At 33.5% G+C, this 21,885-nt stretch overlaps 7 protein-coding genes across 9 annotated transcripts; 3 read left to right on the forward strand and 4 right to left on the reverse strand.

The window, feature by feature from the left end:
- Positions 1–86: 86 nt before the first annotated feature.
- LOC117610417 (trypsin) lies at positions 87–1,878 on the reverse strand. Of its 2 annotated transcripts, XM_034337771.2 has the most exons (6): positions 1,739–1,878; positions 1,360–1,572; positions 1,168–1,263; positions 826–1,096; positions 491–738; positions 87–421 (listed from the first exon to the last, which is right to left on the reverse strand). In XM_034337771.2, exons 1-6 carry the CDS (start codon positions 1,812–1,814, stop codon positions 87–89), a joined length of 1,239 nt encoding a protein of 412 aa, XP_034193662.2. In that variant the 5' UTR covers positions 1,815–1,878. The 2 variants fall into 2 exon arrangements, with proteins under 2 accessions (XP_034193662.2, XP_034193661.2); XM_034337770.2 differs by having other exon boundaries at positions 1,168–1,572.
- Positions 1,879–2,662: 784 nt separating this feature from the next.
- LOC117610414 (spermine oxidase) lies at positions 2,663–4,927 on the forward strand. The gene is made up of 8 exons (XM_034337768.2): positions 2,663–3,020; positions 3,112–3,364; positions 3,534–3,747; positions 3,824–4,060; positions 4,118–4,249; positions 4,304–4,506; positions 4,579–4,696; positions 4,769–4,927. Exons 1-8 carry the CDS (start codon positions 2,774–2,776, stop codon positions 4,913–4,915), a joined length of 1,551 nt encoding a protein of 516 aa, XP_034193659.2. The 5' UTR covers positions 2,663–2,773; the 3' UTR covers positions 4,916–4,927.
- Positions 4,928–5,010: 83 nt separating this feature from the next.
- On the reverse strand, positions 5,011–11,844 carry LOC117610410 (uncharacterized). Its single transcript, XM_034337755.2, has 12 exons — positions 11,416–11,844; positions 11,035–11,296; positions 8,866–9,079; positions 8,554–8,787; positions 8,322–8,453; positions 8,048–8,247; positions 7,855–7,978; positions 7,672–7,778; positions 6,704–6,882; positions 6,174–6,634; positions 5,351–6,100; positions 5,011–5,275 (listed from the first exon to the last, which is right to left on the reverse strand). Exons 1-12 carry the CDS (start codon positions 11,561–11,563, stop codon positions 5,147–5,149), a joined length of 2,940 nt encoding a protein of 979 aa, XP_034193646.2. The 5' UTR covers positions 11,564–11,844; the 3' UTR covers positions 5,011–5,146.
- Positions 9,216–11,040, forward strand: LOC117610420 (uncharacterized). The gene is made up of 7 exons (XM_034337782.2): positions 9,216–9,470; positions 9,527–9,770; positions 9,848–10,043; positions 10,127–10,257; positions 10,338–10,520; positions 10,587–10,756; positions 10,835–11,040. Exons 1-7 carry the CDS (start codon positions 9,448–9,450, stop codon positions 10,965–10,967), a joined length of 1,080 nt encoding a protein of 359 aa, XP_034193673.1. The 5' UTR covers positions 9,216–9,447; the 3' UTR covers positions 10,968–11,040.
- A 1,998-nt stretch (positions 11,845–13,842) lies between the features above and the next one.
- MagR (Iron-sulfur cluster assembly 1 homolog MagR) lies at positions 13,843–15,976 on the reverse strand. Of its 2 annotated transcripts, XM_034337842.2 has the most exons (4): positions 15,848–15,976; positions 15,634–15,736; positions 15,068–15,121; positions 13,843–14,585 (listed from the first exon to the last, which is right to left on the reverse strand). In XM_034337842.2, exons 2-4 carry the CDS (start codon positions 15,715–15,717, stop codon positions 14,331–14,333), a joined length of 393 nt encoding a protein of 130 aa, XP_034193733.1. In that variant the 5' UTR covers positions 15,718–15,736; positions 15,848–15,976; the 3' UTR covers positions 13,843–14,330. The 2 variants fall into 2 exon arrangements, with proteins under 2 accessions (XP_034193733.1, XP_034193732.1); XM_034337841.2 differs by lacking the exon at positions 15,848–15,976 and having other exon boundaries at positions 13,844–14,585; positions 15,634–15,808.
- Positions 15,977–16,604: 628 nt separating this feature from the next.
- eIF3d1 (eukaryotic translation initiation factor 3 subunit d1) lies at positions 16,605–19,211 on the reverse strand. The gene is made up of 4 exons (XM_034337591.2): positions 19,121–19,211; positions 18,663–19,031; positions 18,539–18,584; positions 16,605–18,102 (listed from the first exon to the last, which is right to left on the reverse strand). Exons 2-4 carry the CDS (start codon positions 18,834–18,836, stop codon positions 16,634–16,636), a joined length of 1,689 nt encoding a protein of 562 aa, XP_034193482.1. The 5' UTR covers positions 18,837–19,031; positions 19,121–19,211; the 3' UTR covers positions 16,605–16,633.
- Positions 19,212–19,398: 187 nt separating this feature from the next.
- LOC117610340 (trans-1,2-dihydrobenzene-1,2-diol dehydrogenase) lies at positions 19,399–21,618 on the forward strand. Its single transcript, XM_034337597.2, has 5 exons — positions 19,399–19,555; positions 20,168–20,369; positions 20,455–20,746; positions 20,919–21,316; positions 21,428–21,618. The coding sequence occupies exons 2-5, from the start codon at positions 20,168–20,170 to the stop codon at positions 21,529–21,531; spliced, it is 996 nt and encodes a 331-aa protein (XP_034193488.2). The 5' UTR covers positions 19,399–19,555; the 3' UTR covers positions 21,532–21,618.
- The last annotated feature ends 267 nt before the right edge of the window (positions 21,619–21,885 follow it).

Raw genomic sequence — 21,885 nt, forward strand, 5'->3', positions numbered from 1 at the left:
GTTTACATCAGTCGAATCAATCACTGGAAAAATAAAGTTTTTTATCTTTGCAAAGCGAGGTGTACATTGATATTATACAGTTAAAGTTACGTCCATACGATGTCCTCGATCCAGTTAAGATAATGGGAGACCCTTGTATACACTCCAGGTGTATCAACAACCGCGCAACCTTGCCCAAAGCTGGTGATACCTAATACTTGAAACAGGCAGAAATTTTGAGGATGAATTATTTGTAATGGGCCTCCAGAATCTCCTTGACAAGTGTCTTTGGTCCAACCATCACGACGATCTCCTGCACAGATCATACTTGGTGTAATCCCATATGGTACTGCTATTGACTGATTATGTCTTATTGCACAGGCTATGTTATCAACAATATCAAGAAGAGCCTTTTGCAGTGTGTCACTTTGCTCCTCTCCACCTGCAAATATTTGAAGTTTACAATGTAAAAATATCCTAAGCGGAATTTAATCATATTTTTTAGCCTTACCAAATTCAGTTACACCCCAGCCACTGACCCATGCTTGAGGAGGTACAGTATCATATTGTTGATATAAACAGGCAGGTCTTATTTCTTTACTAAATGTAACATTGGTATTTAATTTTATAAGAGCAATATCGGCATACATTGCAGGAGGTCTATAACTTGGGTGACGCATTATCTTGTTAATTGTGGTTGTAATACCATGTTTATCATCTTTCAAATTGTGAAATCCAACACGAACATCTGTTGGACTTCTGCTTAAACAAAATGGACATATATCATTCTTAAATTAGATATATTTTTTAGAGATCTACAGTAATAAGTAAAATGTAAGATAATACTTTGGTCCATAAGTGCAGTGTGCTGCAGTAAGTATCCATTCTGGAGCAATAAGAGTACCACCACAAGAGAAACTAAATGTTCCTTCTGTGGTTCTTGTACCTAGAGCAACCATGTGAGGAAATTCACCGCGAGAAGCGTCAACACCTCCAACAACAAGTCGATTTGCGTTCATACATTTCTTGTTACTTATTTTGATCACTTCTGCATTAGAACCCACCAAAGTCAATATTTCTGTTGTACTTAAAAATTGTCTTCCATATTCTTCGCATTCTAATGCATCAAAAATTATGAATACTTAATGTTGAAAATTATTGATGATTTTTTTACTTGAAGGTACTTACTGATCTCTGACTTTGTTCTGATATCTGTATATGAATTTGTTTCACTTGGAATCTCATCCACTAATAACTTATCTTTTGGTATAACTGTATTAACATCTGAATTATTTAAAGGAATTGCATTAATAGAATAATTTACACTAGATCCACCTTGTAAGAAAGGATTATTGATATAAATAGCAATATTGATACTACTAGTTTCAGTTGCCTTAGATGACTTGTTGTTTGCAAATTTGTTTTCTTGACTGACATTGTTAGGCAATGATAACTTTGGTTGTAAAATATTTGACAAGAAAGGATTCCTTTGATAATCTGGTGGTTCAGTTGTGTTGTCCTCTTGAAGGAATGGATTGTTTTCAATATTGTCACTTAATTTCGGCGGATTAACTTTTTTCTTCTTTGAATTTCCTAAAAATACATTTAATTATATTTACTGCTATCAGAACAAAGAAACATTTAAGACATTATACCACCACTTTAATTTACAATCGACAATATTTAAAAGAATAAGTTTTCACAATATTATGTCAACATTAAGTAACGTATATGAATTTTAAAATAACATATAATTAACCTGAATTTTTCGCGGGTAACGCCAAAGTTATGTTAAGTAATATAAATATTGTAAGAAGAGTAACTCGAAATGCCATTACTATAACTCAGCACTCCACGTTGCCCCACCGGGCAATAATTTTTCTGCCCAAGTTCAAGGGTAACAGCAAGTATACAACAGTCAGATGGTGGGAACAAGTATACACAGTGGGGATTTAAGTTATTCAATTATTCGCTGAATAAATTAGTTGAACAGGAATCGAATAAGTAGTATCCCCACTCTGAAATTCTTGGAATTTCCACCCTTGCTTTGCTCTCACGAAACGGAGGAGGGTGCCCTCTCATTATTTCCTCTGTATACGTAACCAGTCCAAATGATCTTTCGCTGCTCGATGATTAAAATACTGAATATAAAAAGAGAAAGATCATTTGCGTCAGAAGTAGGATATTTAATAGTAAAAATGTATGCTTTCATAACGTGTCAAGTTCTCATCTTTTGACGGTCGTTTAACGATGATTACAGAGATGAATTCAGCGATTCCATTTGTTTATCCACTGGTCGATAAACATTTGACACATTACAAAAATCCAAATCAATGTTTCATTATCGAACAGGGTTTTTCCGGACAATTATGTATTATTATTTTTCGCGTATTTACTTTGATATGCGTTTTTCTCTTAATTTATTAAGCTTGAACAATGATACTTTCCGGTAGTGAACAATGTATTAGCAACAAACTTGTTTATTTTTAAATATAAAAATATTTCTTAGAAAAACCAGTTCCAAGCTATAAGGGATGATCGTGTTCAAGCAAACGAAAGGACACAAATTTGAATAAATACGTATTATCCTTTCGAAAGTCGATAGGGCAAAACGTATTAGCTCATGAAGTTACATAATTAACTAACGCAATTAATTATCTTGCACTCTGAGCGATTATGTTACTGCCAATCGCGCGCTCCGGATATTACAAATTGCCATACAAACATCAGTATGTAAAATGTATATATAAGGGTCATTGGATAAAACTAGGTATCCAATCTGTCAATTGATAAAATGCTCGCGTTCAGAGTTCAGTTGGTCTCGTTCAAGATGCTCTATCGCGGGATTTTCCTGTTTTACTTGATCACCGAGACCATTGCGAGCTGTGCCGCACCGGAGAGTTATACAAGGATCGTAATTGTTGGTAGCGGAGCTTCTGGTATCGCAGCAGCCACCAAATTAATGTTAAACGGTTTTCATAATGTTCAAATCTTAGAAGCTGAAAACAGGATCGGTGGTCGTGTGAATACAGTCAAATTCGGTGAGTCCGTCTAAATTTGACGCTGTATCGTTATCTGAAAACCGTTCGAATCTGCTACGTCGATTGATAAATTCGCTTTTTGCATTTTCAGATGATTACTTGGTCGATTTGGGGGCGCAATGGATCCACGGAGAAAAGGGAAACGTCGTGTACGAAATCGTAGCTAATATGAATCTGACCGATCATTCGGATCCGTACAAAGAAGAAGTATTCACATCCTCGGGTGAATTAGTTGATTCTACAATGATGAAGAACCTTACAGATATTTACATTGAACTTGTAGACGACATAATAAATGTAACGGTCGCTTGCCAACGTTCTGTCGGCGAGTGTTTCGAAGCCAAGTACGAATTTTCATGCTACTCGTACCATTTTCTCGTGATTTAAAGAAATGTATCATAATCGTGTGATTTTAACGCCCCCCTTTTCAAATTATAATCATCTGAACAATTACTATCTTATCCTGAGTTCAGATTCAAAATCGTACATCCCAATGAAACGAATATGTTTCAGGTTGAAAGAACATTTCGCGGTATTTCCGGAATTAAATGAAACGATGCAGGAACAATTATTATGGAGTTTCAATATGATGCAGACGAGTTTTGATCCCGCCGACTCGTGGTACGATATTGCGGCGCAAGCATACGGGGAATATCAAATCTGCGATGGGGACCAGACAATAAATTGGAAAGAACGAGGATACAGTACAATTTTGGATATACTGATGGTTTGCATAGATCGTTGTTCAATGTTTCTCTTTTTAGTCTTCCAATACGTTCAGTTACATAAATGTTTTTCTGTAGCAAAAAATACCAGACCCGGTTAACGAATTACCGGTGATGAATAAAACTGTCTTGAACGCAGAGGTGACAAAAATTGATTACTCGGGCGAAGATGGTACCGCGAAGATAACGACACACGATGGAAGAGAATTCATAGCCGATCATGTTATCGTCACGGTTTCCTTGGGGGTACTTAAAGAGCAGCATGAAACCCTATTCAATCCTCCATTACCAGAATACAAAGTTAACAGTATCAAGGTAATATATTTCGTTTTATCTTTATTTTATTTTATTATATAATTCTGTTTTACCTAGGGTTTGGGGTACGGATACGCTTGTAAAATATTCTTAGCGTTTAATGACACTTGGTTCAATCCTGAGAACATGAAAAATGGCGGTTACAGATTGATATGGAGTAAAGAAGAGAGGGAGGAACTTGACAGGGATGTAAGTAATTTGAAAATTGGATAGTGAATATGATAATGGTCAATGGTTTTGTAGCCTAAAAGAAGGTGGATGGCTTACGCGTTGGGATTTTGGGTCGTGGAACACAAGCCTCGCTTACTCTACGTGTGGGTTTCCGGAAAGGGCGGGCGTTTGATGGATAACGTCACAGACGATGAAGTATACGATCAATGCGTAGAATTGTTAAACAAATTTTTGTCAAAGCATTTTAACGTTAGTAAACCGATAGGGATGATAAGGTAATAATCTCTCTATTATTAGCACACGCTTCTTTCCATTGTCATTCCATTATTCCATTTTATTGTCTGTAGGAGTAAATGGTATGAAAAACATTTTCGCGGGACTTATAGTTACCGTAGCTTGGAAACGGTAAGAACGAATTCGAGTGCTAAACAATTGTCTGAACCAATCTTAAAAATGGAAAAACCGGTAAGCTACCTAACAAGACTTTTTCTGACGATTAAAATTGAAAATATCTTCCATATTTTTTATCATTTTCAGTTGATTTTATTCGGTGGGGAAGCTACCAACAATCATCAATTTTCCACGGTGCATGGTGCAGTTGCTACCGGGTGGAGAGAAGCCGAAAGACTGATAGATTTCTATAAAAAACAATTGCCCGAATGTGACGATGTCCATTTTGGATGAAAACTACTATAAATGAAAATTACTATAAAAAAGAAAAAATAGATTTTCAGGTTTCAGTCATCTGTATTTACAGATCTAGTAAACACATTATGTAATTATTAAATGTAAGAATTTTTCCTTTATTTCCATTCGATTAAAGATGTGCGTGTGTACTTGTATATATACATATGTACAGGAAATGTGTGTAAATACATACATACTTGGAAATTATTTTTATACACATTATAGTAATCAGCTGTTTGTAATATAATGACCAAGGAACATTTGTGCTTGCTTTACTCCAGTGTCGTAAGCACCGTGCGTCGTGGAATAAAAGTTCTCGTGAGTTGCTTCACCAGCAAACATGATGATGGGTACATCCTGGAATGAAAAGACAATTTCATATTTTAGGTACATACACCTTTATGTTTTATAATTGTTTTTTTTTGTTTTTACCTTACTACAATTTTCCTGCATTACTTTACCCCAAACAGGTTGTGACAGAATGTTTGGTGTTATCCCATTGTCATCACATTTTGTTGTTATATGACTGTAACTACCTCGGATATATTTGTTTGCATTCCATTGAGTTCTAAAACACCTTTTGACTGGAAATATATTATCGAGTTTTAGGTAATGCTTGAGCAAATTTTCGCAGTCAGTCGCAACTTGTTGTTCGCTTAAAGTTTCAACGATATAAGCTCCTCGTCCACCGATCCAACCGAGGAGAACACCTTCGTGGTCTGGTAGAACGTCGAAACCTGTAAGATCTCGGGTCCATGCAGCCAATGTTTCGTTAGAAGAAACTAATTTACTTTCTTTCCAAAGTAATTGAAATCCTTTTGTACCAGGTTTCCACCAAGGAACACCAAAGTCGAGAAAGATTTTGTTAATTAGGCCAAATCCAAGATTTTCGATTCCCTGACTGAACTGTATTGGCAGAGGTGGATTGAACATGTTTTTCTGGTTCTCCTTCAAATAACCGAGAGAACAAGTAACTATCACACAATCTGCGAGGATCCGAGTATTATCAGAAAGAGTTAATACAAGTGGAGGGTCAAAATCATTATCAACCACTGGTTGCCACTCAATCGATTCCACGGAAGTATTCAGAAGTAAGTTTTTCCCATTTAAGCCATTAGCGATAAGTTTTGTTAATGAGCCGTACCCGCTTTTGAATGAAAGATGTTCTGGTCCTCCAACAAACTATAAACCACGCATATATATCAAGTGTATAATGTATATCGAGCACGATAGATGATAATTGACTTGTATTCACCTTAAATTTTCCCCAGTATTCAGTAGACAATTCGTCTAATGTAAAACAGGAATTGTCTATTGTAAGGAATCTGACATTCCAATCAAAAATTTCCTTTTTTATATTCTTTATTCTCAGTGAATCGTTTTGTTCGTCTAAGTACTTGGCGAGAGAATTTCTTAAAACTCTACCAATATTTTCGTTGCCAGCTTCGACGGTTTTGTTCTCATAATTTTCACACTCTTCCAAAGTTGTGCGAACAAAGTCATCTATCTCCGTTACCAAAGCATCATCTACTTTGCAACCATTGTTGCGAATAAAAATTCCTTCACCATCTCTGCACTGGATGCTCGAAAGTAAATCATGTTGATAACAGAGCTGCGCTAATTGACTTTGATCACCATGTAAAAATTGCGCCCCGCTTTCTATCCAACTTTTACTCCACGGTATTGATTGAATTCGACCGCCAATTTCATTTTGAGCTTAAATACAGTTGTTTGCTGTAGAATATTTTTATTTCACAATATAATTTACATTTGAATTTCGTTTACCTTCGATCAATAAGTAGTCTTTGAAATTTGCATTTTCTAATGTTCTTGCAGCTGCCAATCCTGCAATACCTGCACCTATCACTACAAGTTTCGTTCTCGCTGTTACTTGCTTCAAAGTATTCAGCATCCTTCCCATTTTATCGAAGTTGCTTATCACTTGATTTAACCAACCACGCGTTCTACGTGATTTGAATTGTGATTCTTCATTAAAATTGTCTGTCTTATAGATTTACAATTAATTTTCAATATGTATTATACATATTACCAATTATATAAGTACAGGTAACAGTTGACAAATGCGACCAGATAGTAACAGAATATTTCGTTCAGTTAATGATACGTTTTTTATTAGTTGCAAGTAAAGGGAGATGTGACTGTCAATGCAGCAAGATTAAACATGCATGCATTTTAATTATATATATTTGTTATCAAATATGGGAATACATATTTTAAGTTCCCTTCACCGAGAGGATAAAATACTAAGAATAAGCAGTAGTGTGTTACAAATGACCACTTAAACCTATTACTGTTTATACGGAAAGGTATAAACAATTATATAAAGGGTATGTCTTCTTTGACTTTTATGATGTAAAGCATCAGATAAGTCTATAATTTACCGTGATCCCTTATGAAGAAACATGTGGCTCTGGTTAGAGCTGAGAGTTTAACCGCCTAAGAAAAAGCATGCTAATCAATACAAATGGAACACATCATTCAGTATAAACATGATTCTATATCAACTCACTCTTATGTTGCCCTTAATAAAAAAAAAAAAGAAAAAAAAATTGATAAATAATTGATATAAATCGGGGCGATCGAAGCGTTATCAGAAGAGCTTTGTTAAGCTCGAGAATCATTACTTGTAAATAAAAATCCATTATCACAGCTAGAATGAGTGATCAGGAAGTCTGTACTACTGTATATCAGAACTACCTTATTTCAAATAAGCAATAATTAATGGAATGTACCTGTAGAAATCCACTATTCTATCCGCTTCTCTAAACCCCGTTTCGACTGCTCCGTGCACGGTCGAATAATAATGATCGTGTGTTGCTTCGCCAGCAAAAAGAAGTATCTAATAAACAAATTAAAATACTGAAAAATTCAGTATACATTATTTCTTTAACAGATTAATTAATAGAAACACATACAGGTTTACCATCAGCGGTACTAAGAGGTTCAGCTAAATCTTTTGTTTCCACGTTTAGTTTTTCGGTTGTTACGCTTCTAAAGCTGTAACATCCACGGAAATGTTCATTTGCATGCCATGATGATCTATAATATGAACAATATAAATAATGTTAATGCAGGAACATTAATAAGTAACGTGTTATAAATTATTACCTGAGCATCTGATCGAATTTCGGAATGTCATATGCTTTACTTAAAAACATTTCTAATAATAAGTATAATCCATCAGACACATCCTTATCAGAAAGTGATTCCATGTGTTTTGCATATTTGCCAGCAATCCAAGCACATAATACTCGTGGTTGGTAGTCTACAGAAATAAATGCAAAAACATCGCATAGCCACTCATATTCCTAAACCATACATAATTCATTTAATGTACTTTACAGATGAGAGTATTAACATATAAAAAGTAATATAATCATACTTGTCCATGAGATAGAATGAATTCTTCTTTATCTTCCTTGGACCATATTAAGCTAAAACCAACGCATTCTTCTTGCCACCATCTGTATGGAAATTCTAAGAAAACTTTATTCACAGCTCCAAAGGCCAAACCCTAAACAACATGTTATAATTATATTTTATATTAAATGCTCAATGCCTTAAAACATATAAAAACTTCAACATTACCAATTAATGTTAGAGTTTTACCGTGCCTTTATTGCATGTTGCTTATTGTCAGGCAAAATTGGTGTAAACATTGCTGTATGCTTTTCTTTCAAGACTCCAAGAGATGCGGTAAATATAACATGAGATGCTGTATATTTAGAGCCATCTTTGGTCTTCACAATTATATTATTGTGTGAAGTATAATCAATATTAGAAACATTTTTATTAAATTCTATGTTTTCCATTATGGATATCATCTTTTTTGAATTTGAAATCTTTTGCTTAAAAGAGAGAAAATAAATAATATATCCCATAAACTATAAAATGTTATAGGTGATACTTATATAAAATATACATACAGATAATAAATCAAACAGTGTTTTATAACCATGATGTTTCCAATTGAGTACATGATCTCCTTCGCAAGTCCAATATTTTGTAATCTCCTTTGCAGAAACATCAAACCAGGAATCACTACATTGGATTGAATTATCAAACTTGTGCATCCAGTCCAGCAATTGTTCTGCTCTATCACGAGTAGTAAATGGATTTTCTTCAAAGATTTTATAAAATCTGTAATTTCGTAAATATGTAATCGAATTTTCAATCCGCAGATTTTGAATCTTAGCGGTAAAATGAAATGATGATGATGATGGTGTGAATCATCAACCTTGCAGAGGATAGTGGTAGGGATGCTATAGTATATTTGTTATAACTGCACTGAAAAGTTAAATAGAAAATCGTATGCATAGATACAAGCGCAAAAAGTGTTAAAATTTTGTTGTCTTTATTCGAAATAAGATTAATATCATGTTTTCTCGACATTGTTATATTAAAAAACGAAATTATACATACATAAAAACATTTTTTTAATATTGTTGAGATCGAAAATGATCTATATGTTGTTAAAGGAAACATTGCATTAAATCTCTATATACAATATGCATAATATGTTTGCCAAAAGGTATCACCTTTTTATTATTAATTGTATTAACAATATCATCAAATACTTAATTTTAGGAATATTGATCCTGAATTAGAAAAATTGAGGGAGGAAGTTGATGGTCCACCAAATTTAGATACTGTGTTATTAAACATTCAAAGAGTCACAGCACGAATTCATGCTTCTTATTTATTTGAAAACATTGGAAGACCTACATTGCAGCAATTGTGTTTATTGTTAAGCTCTACTGCTACAGGGAAAGCATATAGCGGATGGCAAGAATTTGCATCCCACATGGGACTAACAATGGAACAAATACGTGTATGCGTATAACAAATATGTAAAATATCCATTAATTATATAATATTATTATTTTCATACATCTCTATTTTTCATAGTGTATAGATTATGATTTCAAAGGCTTGCAAGATCCAACTTATTATGTATTATTAACTTATGTGCAACATGCTGAAGCAACTGTTGATAGAATTTTCTCTGCTTTGGAAAAAATGGATCGTTTTGATATAATTAATCTAATAAAGGACAATATTTCTGGTCTAATTGATGCAGTTCCACAAAATAATGTAACTAATGGTACTTAAATATTCATTGCAAGGAACTAACAGCACTAATAATACTAACAATATTTTCAATGTAATGGTTTTATGCCTGTACAGAATCTACTATTGCAAAAACAAAAACTATTCCAAGAGCACCATTAGTTTTAACTCCAATAGGAACTATACAAAATATACACAGAAAGGAAAGTGTTGACTCTGAACATATGATACAAGATAATGTACAAAAGGTATCTTCAAATATCTATTATAAATATGTTTAAAACTTGATTATAGCAAAAAGATTAACCTTTCTTATATATTTTAATAGAGCAAACAAAAATTCGGCTGCATAGTTATGTTAACATTTGCTGATGATGGTTTAGCAATTGCACAGTACATAGCAAAGATATTTAGATCCGAAAAACCTAGGATTGGAGTAGTTATGCTTCAAGAACAAGAAGATTATGTATACAGTAGAGCAGAAGAGTTTGTAGATGATTGTTTTAAACAGGTACAATAATATTGTTTACTTTGAAATACAAAATTAATTCTTTTGTTAACTGTTTTTCATTTTTAGGTTAACTTTATTGTACCAATATTAACACAGGGATACATGGAAAGAATAAAGAATCCTAGAAAAGTGTACATTGAAGATCAAAATAAATTGGATGCTAAGTATATAAAATATATATACTCATTATTAAGATACGAGTACGTGAATAATCAGTGTGTCAATTATCGTGTAAGGTATGTATATATCTTAATAAATTACTATTTCTATATTTTAATGAAAATGTTTAAACACCAAAATGTTTCTCTAATCAGATGCATAGTTCCTGATAAAGAAGTTTATACAGTTGCAAATGCAAACTTGCATCCAACTTTACAAGCATGGTTTAGACAAAGTGATATTGATGCATTTACTAAACATATTCTACTAAGAAAATGTGCAAGATAAATATTCATCATACAAATAAATATGATAAGAAGAACAGTGTTACATTTTATATGTATTATATACTTACTGACATATGAAATACTCTCCATAAGATTCTGTATCATTTATAGCATCTGTTATGTTTTCAGAAATATCATAATATATTTTTACTGTTTCTGTAGCTTCTTTTTTTGGAAGTATTTCACCTTTAGCAGTAACAAATACATGCCCACCAAAATCATTAAAACATTTAGATGAATCCAATAATTTGTGTGGAGAGGCTATATCAAAGACAACATTCCCTCGTTCACCATGAACCCATTGTGCTCCTAATTCTACAACATTATCAGCTGAAAACAAATATAATATAACTAGTCTTATGAAAAATTTTACATTATATTCTTATTGTGTACAAAAAAATATGTTGATAAATAAAAGAATTTTTAACATGAATGTGAGTGTTGCTTACAAAACTCTACCGTGTGTATTCTCCCACCAATTCGACTTTCTGCTTCTAGAATTGTAACATTTTCAAAACCGCTCTCTATTAATCTACTTGCTGCAGCAGTTCCTGCAGCTCCAGCTCCAATAATTATTATTTTTGGTCCGTTAAGCATTATTTTATTTCAACACGTTTTAAAGTAAGAGATTAATAACTTGTATAAAATCGTAAAGTTCTTATACAGACACAATATATCATTTAATAACTAATATTTCTCATCAAAAAGAAATACTGAACTTTAAACAAACGATCTAATAACTATACTAAAATCATTTCGCAACGTAGCAATTGTTCAGGCTATCAAATCAGAGGATTTATTATGTATGGTGCAGTATGGTGGTCCATTTATTCATTTTTAGGTCTTATATTTCGCTACTTGCTTAGGGGTCCCCGACACCCCGGTGGCGTAATATCGGTATGCAGCAACACCGGTACCTCGGGGTCTCAGATACCCCGAATGCCGTAGTGTCGGTAAGCAAAGAGTGTCGTCGGTGCTACGGGGTCCCTGACACCCCGGATGCCAAAATGTCGGTATGCAAACCGTGCCACCAGTGCTTCGGGGTTCCTGAAACCCCAAGATGATATCATGTCGGTATGTAGAGATAGTCATTGGTGCTCCGGGGTCCTTGGCACCCCGTATGCTATATTATTGGTATACAAAGATAGTCACCGGCGTTTCGGGGTCCTTAATACCCCACTATGATGTCAAGTCGGTACGCAAAGGACGTCGTCGGCACACAGGGGTCCTTAACACCCCAGGGTAATATCAGGTCCGTATGAGGAGGGCACAACCAGTTTAATTTTTTTCCAGAGTTTATTTAATTTACTTCATTTATTTGTTTTTGCTTATTAAATAAGCTCATCGATTGGGAATAACATATATGATTGTATTCGTCTTCTGGGTCTCAGCCGAGGACCCCATTTATTTTACTTTTTCCAGTTATTTATATAATTTTATCCCTCATTATAGGCCACGGCCATCTCAGAATCCCTTACGTACTTGCATTCCTTCCACCCCAGCATTCCTTACGTTCCTGCAACCCTTAAGTACCATTTTTTTTTTTTTTTTTTTTTTTAACGTGGTGGAAATCTTCAGAAAGACACCTTCAGCCCCCCTGGGGAGGGGGCCCCAGGGCCCCATCCCCGGACCCCACAGGATTCCTTTACATCCCTCGTTCCATTACATCTCTGCATCCCTTATATCCCTCCATTCTTTTCATCCCTACATTCTTTTCATCCCTACATTCTTTTCATCCATACATTCTTTTCATCCCTACATTCCTTTCATCCCTACATTCCCTACATCTCTGCATCCCTTACATCCCTGCATTCTTTTCATTCCTACATTCTTTTCATCCCCACATTCCTTAAATCTCTGCATCCCTCATAATAAATATATTGTAAAGACTGCTTCGAGTAAAGGTAAGTGAAGGTAAGTAAAGGAATTTCGCGAAAATTTCGAAAAAGCAGCGCCCCCTGGCGGGAAGAATGCGAACTAAAATTTCGATGTCGAATCAGCGCCATCTGGTTTCAGAAAAAGGAACTAAATCATGCACCATTTTTGGCCCTCTGGCGGCAAAAATGTGAACTAAAATTTCGATGTCGGATCAGCGCCATCTGGTTTCGGAAAAAGGAACTAAATCATGCACCATTTTTGGCCCTCTGGCGGCAAAAATGTGAACTAAAATTTCGATGTCGGATCAGCGCCATCTGGTTTTGGAAAAAGGAACTAAATCAGGCACCATTTTTGGCCCTCTGGTGGCAAAAATGTGAACTAAAATTTCGACGTCGGATCAGCGCCATCTGGTGGCCGAAAAAGGAACTAAATCGTGCAAAAATTTTAATTTAAAATTATTTGTCACGAGACTTTACTTACCTTTACTTACCTTTACTTACCTTTACTCGAACCAGTGGCCATAAGTATATTATTTATAATATATTTATTATAAGCGTTGAAAGGATACAAGAGGTGCAGGGAGAATTCAGGTGTGGAAGGGGTACAGAAATATAAAGGGTACAGAGATGTAAGGGATGTCGAGGTATAAGGAATGCCGGCATATACGAGATGCAGGAATGTAAGGAAAGTAGAGAATGTAAAGGATTTTTTTTTTTAATGTGGGGAAATGTTGCATAAGATCCCCCACTTTACTTTGAATTTTTAACAAAAATTTGATGCTTGATCGATACTGTGGTACTATCATTTCCTATATTAAAAGGAAGGATGATAGAGAAACAACTGTAATAATAAAAATATCTTTTATTATATTAAATAATACATGTTCATAATTGATTACAATGAATATTACATTCACACTAACTAATAATAAAATCAATATAGAGTAATTACACTATGTATAATATACAGTTATGCACAGTTATAATTTATATACAATGTAAGTTACTTAAACTTACGAATTTAACATATTTTTGTTAATTGAGGAAAGTATCAAGAATCATTCGAATAAAAAACTTCAAATAATGTAATATTTATTTTATATTTCAAATTGTACTTTAAAAATTTGGTAATTGCTTAACAACTTGCAGAAAAAATGAAACAAATTCAGTGATATTACATATTAAATAATTTTAATAAAGAAGAAAAATAAAATATGTTTTCAGGACAATTTTACGTATATTACAACACCCGGTCATATTTGCATGTCTTAAATAAGGATCCTACTTAGTTCAGCCTCTTTTTGCCATGATGTACACATTATATTAATCAGGGTCATCATCTAAATTGAAAATGTCAGTAACGAATATTGAACGAGATCATACCAAAGTTAACAAAACATCCCATGAAGTCACTATTTCGTGGAATTGCTATTCATTCATTTTGTCATAATTATCTATTTTAACTACAATATCTACAATTGAATTGACTAAACGGAGAAACTTTCTCCACATCCACAAGTTCCTTTAATATTTGGGTTGTTGAAAATAAATTCAGAACTTAATTTATTTTCTACATAGTCCATTTCAGTACCTAAAAGAGACAACTGTGCCTTTTTGTCGATTATAATACGAACACCATCTTGAACAACTTCCTCGTCAAGCTTAGATTTGTCTGTGGCATAATCAAGAGTGTAACTAAGCCCATTACATCCTCGTTGTTTCACACTTACTTTTAGTCCGATCTGAAACACGAATTATTATTTCTATTCAATATCTGATTTCAACAATTATTTATAACCTTGAGTAGTTTCGTAAGCAGTATTCTTATAATTATACTATAATGATTTCACATTTTCAATTGACAAAATGCCAAACATTATTATAATGAAAAAATGATATATGTAAATAGTTCCATCAAAAAAATTCTAGATAACCTTGGATTTACTAGCAAAGAAAATTATTTTCTACATTGTACAGTTTCAAACATAGTACAATATTTAATGATATTGATATTAAAAATAACTTAGAAAAAAAGTGCATGGTCATTCTTCCTGAGCACCTCTATGGGGTCAGTGGGTGGAAGCCCATAAACTCAAGAAGGTCTATGGAGAGGAAGGGGTCATTGCCATTTTCATTGGGGAAGCTTTATAATATTTATTTCATATCACAAGATCCTACTTAAATATCAAAAGATGTTGAGACTAAATGTATTACATTCACTCACATATTTGCTTTTATCTTTCAGCAACTCCTTAATTTTTTTCACTGCATTTGGTGTCTGTAACAAAATGATCATAAAGCATAAATTATTAATGTAACTGTGCTATTAATTAAATATAATACAAATATTGTTTGAAAACTAGCAAGAAATTATTCTGATATTTTTCTCTAACATATAATTTGTAGTTTTAATCAACAAGTACATTAAGTTTTTCTACATACTACCTTTTATAGATTTCATTTATATTGTATATAGATCTGCATGTTTTAAGACAAATGATCAAATTCTATTATTGAATTAATATATAGCTAAACTTGACTAAAAATATTACACAGTAACTCACAAGGTGATAAGACCAATTATATTTTTTATAATTAATCCTAAATTATAAATATTTGTCTAAATTATGATAAAATTTATAGATACCTCTCTAAATATTAATATAAATTGAAACCTAACCTTAATTTGTTTAATTCGCAAATGTTACTTGTCTGTGTCGTAAAATTACCCAACATTATACAACAATAATTTAGAGCTATCAGATCTACATTAATCAATCATCCACTCACTAAAGTAAGAGCGGCTCTTGTAGCGAGTATTTTTCTGCCTTTAATAGCACGCACTGTTGCTGTTGCAATCACAGAAGAAGCCATATTAAATCCAGTAAAAATACTGCAAACAAATCAAAATGCATTGATAAAAGTTATTCTTGAAGTCTCTAATTCTTTAAGAAAATATACTTGATGTAACAATTACTGTCTCGATAATATGTCTTGCACTTACCGCTAGAGGACTATGCTGCTCTGCTTAATTAACATATGCTGTTCTATTTTATTAGTTAATATTTTTAGACATTTAGACTTATTTTAGACTTAGAGTTCAATATATTTTTTAAATACCTTTTAACATTTTTCATTCTCCAGTTCGTTTCACAAGAGTATCATCCGTGCTTCGGGGTGCCTAATACTCCAAAATAATATTTTGTCGGTGCACAGAGAGAGTCGCCGGGGTCCCTGGCACCCCAAGATATCACGTCTGTATGTAGAGAGTGTCACCGATGCATTGGGGTTCCTGCAACCCCGGATGCCATAATGTCGATATGCAGAGTATTACCGGTGCTTTGGGGTCTCTAACACCCCAAGCCGTCGACCATTGCGCCATCTATATAACAGCGGCGCAAACTATTCGTTAACTTACCGACTGTCGAAAGTTCAGTCGATAAGTCGGTAATTTATTGAGTAGTTTCCGCCGCTCTTGTATAGATGGCGCAGTGGTCGAACTTTAAAACTAATTCTAGGCGGTCTTTTCAAAATATAAGTTTGTCAAATAATTATTCTAATAATGTTTAGGGTCTTGTTATACATATAAATAGCAAAGATGATTTTCTTACATTAAAATACATAAGAATATGACTTGAGTTATGCATAACTTAGGATTTTTTAACAAGATGGAAAGCTAAATTAAAATTTGTTTTATTGTTTTTCTTTTTCTTGGTATAGTACATGTTTATAATATTAATCAATGACTCTTAAGACAATGATCCAAAAAAGTTATAGAAAGCTTAAGATGTTAACTCTGGAAAGCATCATTCACAGGTTCATCATCATCCTCATCTTCTTCTCCTTCACTCTCAAATGTGTTATCCGGAATATCATATAATCTTATCATTGGCTTATTTGGATCTTTCATAATTAAATATTTTCCATCTTTTTGTTTCATGCAAATATCAATAATACATCTTAAAATACCCCAAGCATTATCCATATTAAGATTGATCTGTGTTGCAAACTCATTTGGCTTATATTGTTGAGTACCAAGAATTACATGTTTACTAGAATCTCTGACCATTGCTCTGGATACATATCCAAATTTCAATTGATCCGAACCCGCCAGCAGTGCCTGAACAGTCCACTTTGCTAATTTGCATGCATTGTTACGAAGCTCGTTAGCTAATACCGCACCACGCTGAGTATCTAACTTCTGTCTCCATTCAACGCCATTGGCCAATTTCGAATCCCATTCGTTCAAAGCCTTGATTGTTAAGAATTGAGTTTCGTTATTCGGACCTTGCATAACAGCATCATGCTCGCATCTTGCAACAAGCACAATTCCATTATTTAAATCCCATTTTCTATATCGGTATGCAACGCTAGCAACGTCACTTTCCTCTTCTTCGGAAATGAACGGATTACCCTCCTCAAATTTGTGTCTGGGTTCATTCGATTTTAATACTTGCTGAGAAAAGTTATGATTAATGAATGTAGCTTCCAAAGCTAAGTTTCTAGGAGAATTCAGAGAATTTCCATCATCTTGAGGAGGCTCGACACTGGTTTCGTTCACGGTTAACAAATCAAATTCAGTATTATCCCGTTTATCAAAGAACAATTTATCTCCAATTTTTTCAATTACGATGTCCCAAGAATAGTTGCTACGAGTGCAACACATTATTGTTGCCAAGATAGCATCCGTAGCATAAACGTTTCCTTCGGTTTTGGAAAGTTTACGAATAATCGGGTCGTCAGTAGTAGTAACGGTATGGAAAATTCTATCAACTCTTTGCAATGGCTTCTCGTTTTTGACATTAACTCTGTCATAAGTTTTATCGTAATATTCGAGAGAACCACAGCATAAGATATCTTCTCCATCTTTTACACCAGGTAAAGATAGTTTCGCTAAACGTGGGAAATCCATTTCTTCGATAGTGACCCAATCTGGTCTTACAGTAACAGATGCATCGCGAATTTTAATCGGTGGTTGATTTTTATGATTACGCAAGCCCTGTTGTCTACCCCAGCGTTTCGTCTGGCCTTTACGATCTCTTTCACGGAGCTTGAATTTACCAAGTTGTTGCATTTGGCTCAACGCACCGCGCTGGTTACCACGACCGCGTAAGTTTCTCTGATTATGGCGGAAACGACCACCACGTTGATAAGGTGGTTTCTGTACGCGGGTTGTATCAACCAAATGGAAGGTTGTTTCATCTTCATCATGGAAGTATGCATACTGGCTGCCTGAACCAAACTGCGACGTGTACTTATCTAAATAAAAAAAAATTTCATTGTTAATATTTTAAAAAGTAAGTAAAGATTGTCATCTGACATATGTTGAAGCAAAGTAAATGGTCTGAAATAACTAAAGTATAAAATATGAATAATAAGTTTTAACAGTTACACTTATATTTATATATTATATTATAAAATCTTAATAATTAAAACAATACATATTATATCATTTTATTAATTTGATGTGCAAGAAATGTATGAATGAAATTGTAATTAGTAACTCATCAATTATTGATTTCTTTGTAACTTTATTATACTATGAAAAATATATAAAATCGGAGAACAAATTTCATTGTATTTATAATTAGTACCTTAAAGCTAACAATTTAAAAAATAATTGTTAATATGACAAAGTTACAAACCTTCTATTAGAAACATAGGTGTAGGTTACACAAGGATAAAAAATACTTACTAGGAAATTTCTTATCCTGGAACGCTGGTGTAGTCCAATCAGATATCTACAGCAGAAAATATTAGAAAAGAATGTGAGAAACGTTTATAATACGAATAAAAACTAGCAAAAATAAGTGACAAACCTTTCCTAGCCTGTCGCCTTTGGAAAATGGTTGGTAAGGTATATCCTTAAATTGATCAGGTAACTCACAAGGACCCCATCCATCAGGATTATGTTGAATTGCGGGTGCTTGAAAATGAGCTACCTCTTCTTCTTTTTGAGCAGTTTCCTCCGTAGCACTTACGTCGTCCCTCATGCTTACAGCTTTTAGTACGAAAGATGCGACGAAATCGACGAAATGGTTCCGTTGGACGGAAGAACCGGTGGCGCCATATTGATAGAAAATCAGACAGGTTGTGTAAGCATGCGCAAATGAATTTATGTTTCTGCAGCAGTCGATAAATTGTTGTCTAGCTTTCGCTGGTTCCCGTCAAGTGGCGCTAGTGTTCCCCTAAAAAAAATATCGATCGATAAGTTATTGAGTAGTTTGAGCCGGTTTTATACAGATGGCGCTGCAATCGCGCGAGAGAGAGTACAAACCTCCTCCCTCTTTGACGTCCGAAGATAGACTGATGCGCTCCAGCGCGATGCGGTTAATTTATACTGTTTACTTCCCTCTTTAAACTTCAATAATTTTTCGATCTTGTGCTGATTTTTAACTCTGATTTCTAAAAAATAGGGTCAAAATTAAAAATGTCCCGTCTTTTTGTATTTGCAATCACTGCTGTATAGAAAGGCATAAGATACATATCTTTAATGATAGGAAATTCAATAAACGTAATATTCTGTAACAATCTGTATACCAGTTCTTATAATGATATAGTAGCTCTTATAACTTATAATTTATGACTTTATCCTGTATAAAAGGTTATTTGAATGTCAGATTAGTAGATCGGCTTGTTACTGTGTAGTGTTGTTTGTACATACTTCTTACAGTACTTGGGAACAATTGTTACAGACTATTTATTTTAAGTTGTAAGTTGGCACAATTTATTTTTAAGTATTCGAGAATTAATATTCTACGAATAAAACATGTAATATGGTAATAATAACATTTTTTAACAGAATAATATAATGTGATATAATACGTATAATATTACAATAAGAGTAATACAATAATAATACAGTAAAGTTTTAATGTGTCTTATAAACTTTTGAAATGGTATTCTATATTGTTGAATATTTTAAAAAAATATATTAAATAATAAACATTGTAATGTTATAAAAATACTGTTGCCGAACATTCCATATTTGTTAACGAAAGATAAAACAGGACGGTTTTTGTAGGGGTAGGGTTCTTGCGGACCGGAAATAGTGTTTATATTCTGAAATTTGAAACTTTGACTCATCCATCCAGAGCATATTTTTATAATAATTATAACTTTTAAATTAATGGAACTCTGGAAATTTTTCGTCTTAATCTTCTTGAACATTTTTTAGAGAAATTTTCTCTTATCTTACTGATAATTTTCTCGTAATATCTTTCCTTAGATAATATAATTCTTTTGCTGATAACCCTTTGCTGTTCAGTTACAAGTTGAAGAATTTATACATACAAGTTGTTTGAATTAATTTATCTTATTTTAGATGGCTCTTCGTTGGGGTGTAGCAGGTGCTGGAAAAATATCCCATGACTTTGTTACAGCTTTGGGAATATTGCCAGCATCCGAACATGTGGTTGTTGCAATAGCAGCACGAGACCTATCAAGGGCACAAAAATTTGCTAGCTTGCACAAAATTAAAAAGGCATACGATAATTATGCGAAGGTAGCCGAGGATAAAGAAGTTGGTACGTATTAAATAGGATATGTTATTTTCTCTACAAGAGTATTACATAATATGTATACATATTTGGCATTTATTAATTTCAACAGATATTGTATACATCGGAACGTTGAATCCTCAACATTTTGAGATTGCAAAATTGATGTTGAATCATGGAAAACACGTTCTCTGTGAGAAACCTTTGACTATGAATTTGAAACAAACAACCGAGTTAATTAAATTCGCAAGGAGCAAAAAATTGTTCCTTATGGAAGCTATCTGGAGTAGATGCTTCCCCACATATGAAGCTATAAAGAAGGAGATTGATTCGGGAAGCATTGGAGATATTCATCAAGTTATCGTATCTTTCGGATTTAAACTGTCAGACGTTGAAAGAGTTAAGTACGTACACATTTTTATACGTTATTTATTTTGCTCTAGAAAAAATTATTAAGGTACTTGGGTCGAAAATTCATCGGTTTAAAAGATATCTTAGGGAGAGACAAGGGAAGACTCGTACGATATATTTTAAACTACTCCTTAAAATACCTCCACTTTCCTTTTATTTGTTTAGCGCAAAAAGTCTAGGTGGTGGTACTGTATTAGACTTGGGTGTATATGGAATACAACTCGCCTGTTTGGTGTTTAACCACGATGTTCCGCATAATGTTCGAGCTGCTGGCACGTTAAATGAAGAAGGAGTTGATCAATCTGTATCTGCGACCTTCGTGTATAGTGGAAATCGCACTGCAACTATCGTTACGCATTCCTTAATTAATTTACCTAATGAAGCTTATATTCTTGGTACAAAGGGAATGATAAAGGTACCACAGTTTTGGTGCCCTGGAACTGTAGAACTACCGAGCGGCACTGTCCATGCTCCACTTCCGGTAGCAGCACATCCATTTAATTTTATCAACAGTGCTGGATTGAGATTCGAAGCTGAGGAAGCTCGTAACTGCATTTTAAAAGGTATTGCATTCTGTGGACAAATATGATAATAATTACAGTATTTAGTTGACTCTACTCAATATTAAAGGAAAGCTTTAGAATATCTATTATTAACTTACATTTTTATTTCAGGTTTAATTGAAAGTCCCAAAGTACCTCATGATGCTTCTTTATTGATTGCAAAATTAGAAGATGAGATCCGACGAGAAGTTGGAGTTGTTTATCCTGAAGATTAAAAAATAATATAAAAAGGAATCCTATTAAAACTGAAATATTACTAATATTCCAATAATAAGTACATGTACATTTTTATTGAAAATAAATTTTACAATAAAAATAAATAAAGGGTGCATATTTCATTTTGTCTTAACAATACCTTATTCCTAATTATAAAAATTAATCAATATTTAAACAAAACAATATTTTTTGTAGCTATTATTTTGTTTAAATAAAATAATTGGTATCTGTGTCATTAGAAGAACATGCGATGGATTAATATATGGAATATTTGTTTCATAAATGAAAACCATTAGATCAAGTCTTATGACCGAAAATATTTTTTTAACTTTTATTTCGAATAATTAAATTCA

Source organism: Osmia lignaria, chromosome 11 (assembly GCF_051020975.1).
Source record: "Osmia lignaria lignaria isolate PbOS001 chromosome 11, iyOsmLign1, whole genome shotgun sequence".
Lineage (NCBI taxonomy): Eukaryota > Metazoa > Arthropoda > Insecta > Hymenoptera > Megachilidae > Osmia > Osmia lignaria.